This window comes from Antennarius striatus, chromosome 1 (assembly GCF_040054535.1).
Source record: "Antennarius striatus isolate MH-2024 chromosome 1, ASM4005453v1, whole genome shotgun sequence".
Classification (NCBI taxonomy): Eukaryota; Metazoa; Chordata; class Actinopteri; order Lophiiformes; family Antennariidae; genus Antennarius; species Antennarius striatus.
The window spans coordinates 22,788,939-22,795,713 of NC_090776.1; the positions used below are offsets into that span (position 1 = coordinate 22,788,939).

Here is a 6,775-nt window from a genome sequence, read left to right on the forward strand (position 1 = left end):
ACAGGTCGGTATTTTACCATAAAAGCTTTTGTTAAAATCCAAAAATGAGATTATAAATAAGTAAGTGCCCTCATTGATCAATACAAATATGATTTATGTGCACATTTTCCTGAAATGCAGTAATTTAAATGCAAATTAGTCCCCACCATAAAACAAATCAAGTGAGGCTCAGTTCAATATCTGGCACATTTTCTATTCCTATAGCCCCACTTCACATTACCAAGTGTCCCTGATGAAGCTCCAGTTATTAAACTGTTTCTATCTCTACCTGTGACTAAACTCCAATGCAGTTCTCAAAACTAAAGCAAATTTGAGATGCACTGTGGTTCAGGATCTAGCCAGTCCACACACACACACACACACACACACACACACACACACACACACACACACACACACACACACACACACACACACACACACACACACACTTGGGTCACTTGGACTACAATGGCAGGATCAACAATAAGGTTTGTCAGTTCAGACAAACCATATTTTTAGGAGATCTTTCTTGTATCTGCATTATATGTAATGTTACATAAATGCAATACATGGGTAAATGAGCTAATAAATTTGTTTTTAAAAAGTAGTTTAGGAGTTAAGGATTTGTGTCCTCCTAGTTTCTGAACAATAGACGAGCTTACATAAACATGGATGTGATGACAAGCCATCTATGATTTAAATATCACTAGGTTGTTGGTACAATCACTCACAGTGTTTTACTTCTCAGCTCCACCATTGTATTTTGTTAGATGTTTATCCATGATTTTCAAAGCTTGACAAGGCTCGGGGTTATTTCCATGTTTCCTCCATTTTGTTCAGTTCCTATGGGATAGCAATCAGAAATTAGTTTTAGTTTTGTGTTAGTATTTTTTGTTTTATTATAATACTGTTTATTAGCAGCCCACCAGGCAATCCCAATGACTATTTCACCCATCAACACAGGGTGATGTTTCAAGGCAATTTCAGAAAACAAAATGGAATAATGCATTTAAAAAAAAAATCTTTAGGCTTCGTAATGACTCTTTATTTTTGAATTTTTTATCCATAGCAGAAAATGACACTGAGTCAATGTCATTGTCAGTGTCAAATGAATAAATAAATGAATAAATGATGCTGGATCAGAGAGAATTGTGAGACATTGACATTGTTGCTGAAGTCTCTGTCATCAAGCTTACAAACGTGACCATATGTCGTGTTCTGCAGCTTAACTCAATGAGCCACCAGAGAAAATTGCATCTGTTAATGTTGGGTTTAAATGTGACCACTGCTTAGCTGCTCTGCTGCAGCACATTAGAGAGTAATGTTAAATGTAAATGTCACTTCAGTTGCTTGCTGGTGTGGTGCTAAAGCTTTACTATCACTAATGGTGTGTGTCCATGACATGTAACAGTAGTTAAAGTTTATTTGCTTTGTCTTTTGCTCATTAAGTTGTAATATGGACAGAAACACAGCACTTTAGGAAGAGGCCTCTGTTGTCCCATATGATGACCAGACATAATGGGGTTCAATAGTCAGCTGACCCACTCATTGCCTTGGGAAACAGGAATATATTGTCTGCAGGGCAGATCTTTTTAACTAGTGTGAAATAACAGTCTGAACATTGGCCTGAAGAGGTCTTTACCATATTGAGTTCTTTGTATCTGCCTTTGTAATAAGAATGAGTCTGTGACTTTGAAGCAGATGTTGGGGGCTGCCCACCCAATCAGAAATCAGGAATGATATTAATACACTGTTTACTATGTGGTGCCCTGGATATATAGTAGTAATTGTTTTATAGCCATCCCAGCCCCCACCAGTGTTTAACTTAATATTTCTCTAAATATTAATTTTCATTAATTATTTAATTCATTCATTTTCATTTTCATTAATCAAGGAAACAACCTGCGCAAGCGGATGAAGCACTTTAGAAAATGAATGAATTAATGAATAATCAAAAGAAAATCCCACCTGTGTCCTCTAGGGCGTTGTCGTCTATGGCCAGCAGGTGGCAGTATACACCCAGAGAGTATTTGGCGCTGCGCAGTTTTACGGCAGAAGAAGTCACTGCTACAAGTTGTTAGTACTGCAGTTAGAAAACAATGCTGCGTGTTCTGAGTTCTCCGATATGTCTCAGGTGGGTTCAGAAGCACACAGGTATTATTTACTTATATTACCGCAGGGTTGGTTTTTTTCGGTGACTGATCTGCTTGGTTTATATGTTGTGACGAAGTTTTCTAAAGTGTTGTAACATGAGACAGCTAACTAAAACTACCCTTTAATGCTACTGCTAACCACTGGTGGTATGTTATGTATGAATGAAGCATTCCGTATCCCAGGTCGGTGAAGCACCTGGCGTCAGGTGGGGTGGGGTCTGCCCTGGGGGGGATGCACATGTCCTCCACCCACCTTCCATATGACGAGTAATCTATACGTCTCCAGAAGCCAAGAGGTCACAAACACAGCCTCAGGCTGAAGTAGATTTTGACATACAGTACTTTATCGATTTCATGTTGGGAATCTGATATCACATTTGCACCCACTAAGCCAACATGCACCTGTCTGAGGGAGTCACAAAGTTTACCTGCTACCGGGAAACCTCCATCCAACAGCAGACATGGGTTCTGGTTGACACCCAGCAACTGTCTCAGAGTTCAGTGAAAAAAGATTTAAACTCAAAGAATGCAGATATTTTAAGCCATCTTTCATAGAAATGTTCCACAGTTAGTCATAAGCAGGGCTTTGAACCAGAATTTTTTTTTGTCAGTCGGGTCGTTCTGAACAGAAACAGTATTATAACGTTTCCTGTTTTTCCTTCCACCCATTAACTGATGTTCCTGAACCGCTTTGAACAAGAAATTTAGTTCCCGAACCGGTTAATAACGTTCCTTGTAAATATAAATAGCTAGGTAGCTTTAGGACTTTTAAATTGGCAATTAAAGCAGTTAGTTTACATACTGTAGATATATGTCCCTACAGTAAACAGGACAGCTGATCCAGTTACAGAGAGATGGAGAATCAGAGGGAGACAGTTGCAGCAGCTTATGATGGAACAAAGTTTCAAAGGTTTTCCTTATGCATCTTTTCCTGTAATTTGATCTTTCTTCAGGCACAGGGTGAAGAACACACTTTTCTTCAAGGTCAGCTCTCAGCTATGCAGAGCAAGCAGCTCCATGATGATCTCAGAGAGGCAAAAGCTGACATCACACGTAGAGATCAAAATATTATCTCTCTGCTGCGCAGTCTTTATGATCTCATCGAGGAGAACGTGGATTTGAAGAAAGAACTGTCCAGAAGGAAAGACATGTCCAAGTTATGTGCAACCTGGGAAAGGAAGGCACTTCAGCTGGAGGCACTGAATTTGAGACCAGAGCAAATGACTGAAAGCAAACTTCTCAATCATGAGAAGCTCCAGCAAGTCCAGGGTAACTGTCCACAGGTGAGATTCCCCTAGTAATATTTGATTTTTTTAAATTTTTTTTACATATTTCATGGGTGAAGCGTGAACTTTAAGGTTTTTGTTTGGGTTCTTTTTGTGTAAAGTATCTGTATGACACACAGAGACCTCCACAAGAGTCCTGGGTTCGGTTTGATGTTCTGCAGGAGCATCTGGCTCAGAGAGATGCCCTTCACCAGCAAGAACTCTCTGAGAAACACAGGAGTTTTAAGAAGGAAATGGCAGAGATGATGGAAAGACTCCAGCAGGACTTCTCTGAGCAAGAGAAGATCCTGAAGAAGCAACTCTCAGAGAAGGACAAGAGCCTGCAGAAGATCACCTCTGACCTACAGAGGATGTCTGAGGTCTGTGCCAGCTGGGAAAGGAAAGCTCACCAGCTAGAGGAAGCAAACGAGAACCTGGAACACCTTCACAAAAGGAGTGGCAATCATCTGGGTGTGCCAGCAGAGAAAGAGGAGCTACTGGAGATGCAGGAGGAGGATATCCCAACACGAGTGAGTGGCCACAGGTCAAACTTCAACTCTTTGTCTACATGTCTAAGTCTGGCTATGGCCAATAAGGTGTTCGGTGAGCATCCTGGATCGGTAGCAAGATGTCTGGAAGTTTGAATAAATATGATGTCTTCTTCTTTTAAGGAGGTCGTCAAAGACAAGAAAGACAACAGATTCTGGAGCCACATGTTTCACTTCAAAAAGAAGACTGCTGATTCCTCTTGAGTCAGCCCAGCGTAAACGATCCCCAATGCCTGTGCCTCCACCCAAAACCCCTGTGTCTGTTTTCTTGACCCCACTGTTTTGTTCTCGAATTGTAGACATTTAAAATTTGTAAATACTTATTTAATAATTAAACAGATACTGGAGCAGTTTCTGAGATATTTTTTGATTCATTTGTGGGATATATCCATACTATGTATGACAACACTGTGGGTTTGAGGAAATTATTCAGCCCTTCCGAGATGAAGCACAAGTAAATGTGTCAGAAGTGGATTAAACTGTGTTTAGGTTGTAGAACTAGAACTACTGCAAACTTATCAGTAACTTATTGAAAATGCATTCGTGAATATACAGTACATGACTGGAATAATTATTTTTAGTTTAGCCTGGAGACTAGTTAATTGTAAGTTGTTTAACGACATGAGCCGAGGTATACCTGTACTGACATTGCACCAGTTTGTATTGTGATGTCGATCCTGGATTCAAGGGTTTGGAGATGTTGTTTAAGCTGAAATTAGCAGCTGGTATTTAAACGGTACAACCTTATCCAGGATTAACTGAACCATGTCTGGAAAACGTAGGATTGGCTCCACATGATAAATATTGTTTTCTTGTAAACTTGAAATAAATGAATCCCATTTGAAAATTCTATGGTTGTAAAATGAATGTCCACAACCTGTGATCTAGCAACAGGAAGTAAGGAGTGGGGCTTAGTAACAGCATCTGCAATAAGATTTTTGCAATTCAGCAAACAGCCGACCTTGAGGATAGTTTGGCCTTGGAAAATGATGTGAGCTGCCCAGAGGGCCAAACTAGACATACATGAATATAGAAGTAGAAATTATGCCTTTGGTATCTCTGTTGTGATGCAGCGCAGAAACACGCCGTTAAAGACAACCTGCCCACATAGTATTCATTCAATAACACCACAATCAGCTGAAATTTAAGTACAGGGCTGTGTATGACATCATCAGTTAATGGGCTTGACGGAGCTAAACCATTAGAATAATGAGTTGTATGAACACAAAAATATGTTCCTCAGATGAAATCTGGTTCACTGTCGCGGTTGGTCCTGAATCAGATACAAAATTCAGTGACTGGCCATGTGCCAGATTGGAATACTGTACGTGTGTGTTTGTGTTTTCTCACATGCACTCCAGAGCTACGGGTAAATGTCATGGAATTATTCATTACTAGTATCTATTTGGGTTTGGATACCATGAATTATCTCAATAGTAAGGCATTTGTTGTTGGTTGTTGAATGTCTTACAAACACAATCAAGAACCAAGGCAGTCAGAGACTGCCACATCTCATGAAGAGTAGGTCAGGGTACCCTGAAAGTAGTACCTGACAAGTGCATAGCTACTGTATGACCTTTCAAGGTAGGTCAAAGCACTATCTTTGATCCATGGTCTTACACTGGCCTTCTCCCTCGTGATTCTATCTTATCCAGTTCCTGAGCTTATAAAAGTTGAAATTTGACCTTGACCTAGTTTTCTGAAGATCAAGGTCATCCCATTTTCATCCCCTTTGCCGTCCAAGTAATGTGCTTTTTGTTTCATCTTTCTATCTGCAACGGTTGTGAAGATACTTGGTGGTCAGACGAACTGACAAACACAGAAACACTGACGATTACAATACATCACCGCTTTGAAGCAGGATGTAGTGATCACATCAGTGATCACATCTGCACTGTGGGAGAACTCCGCTCTCATTAGGCTACAGTTTTGGACAAACATCTCGCAAGCGCAGTTGTGAACTCAGCCTCCAATCTCTGTAAACTTCTTCATCAGCTTTAAAATATAAAACTGCTCCACTTTACAAAATAAGGAGTAATGTAAGAGTTTTATCAACAAGAGAACTAATTCTATTCCACCAAAACAGAACTGGAAGAGGAAATACTGATTAAATGGCAAGAATACCAGGAATAAGCCAATAGCATCTCGCTATTTTACATCAGCATATCAGAAACCTGCTCTACATAAACAAATGACTTGCTCTATCTCCGTCACTGGTTCAGTTCATCCTCAGATGTAATTTTATATCCTCTTCAGAAGTGATGAAGGTCGGAAAGGAGACTGCACAGCAGCAGTAGTTCCTGTGTTTTCTGAGATGTTGCAGCTCTTCAAGAATGCTTGGGAAAATCTGTGCATGCTTCAAGTTCTTCTGAAGACATTGAGCAGAAAAACAGAAAATAAACTAGCAATTAAGTTTTAAAAAGAACAATTGTGATGTAATTTGCTCATTAAAGGAAATGTTCACCCGAACATATGTCTCAGAAGAAACTTGAGAATATAGAGAATACTAGTGTGAGTCCATACAGTGTACATGTCTAGAAAAGCAGAGAATCCGAAGTTACTTCAAAAGCACTCATTGACACGCATTTAGAGGGAAATCTTCACCGTAGCCTTTATGCACAAATAATTAGTGTCCGCCTATTTGAGGAAGGTAAAAAAATTTGAACACATGCAAGCTTTACAAGAGGAGATCTCCTTGCAATGCTCCTCAGAGATAGTGATTCTTTATACTTCCTCAGATGGGCATTCTGTTGTTGATGTTAGAGTGTCTTTAAGTTCATGTGACAACATCTGGGATCACTGTTCTCCAGAAGACTGTGAATACAGA

General features: G+C 39.8%; 1 protein-coding gene across 2 annotated transcripts; it reads left to right on the forward strand.

Annotated features, from left to right (window-relative positions):
* Positions 1 to 2,039: 2,039 nt before the first annotated feature.
* LOC137598760 (paramyosin-like) lies at positions 2,040 to 4,762 on the forward strand. 2 transcript variants are annotated; one of them, XM_068319217.1, is made up of 4 exons: positions 2,040 to 2,116; positions 3,089 to 3,418; positions 3,523 to 3,930; positions 4,072 to 4,762. In XM_068319217.1, the coding sequence occupies exons 1-4, from the start codon at positions 2,108 to 2,110 to the stop codon at positions 4,150 to 4,152; spliced, it is 828 nt and encodes a 275-aa protein (XP_068175318.1). In that variant the 5' UTR covers positions 2,040 to 2,107; the 3' UTR covers positions 4,153 to 4,762. The 2 variants fall into 2 exon arrangements, with proteins under 2 accessions (XP_068175318.1, XP_068175325.1); XM_068319224.1 differs by having other exon boundaries at positions 3,541 to 3,930.
* Positions 4,763 to 6,775: the final 2,013 nt, after the last annotated feature.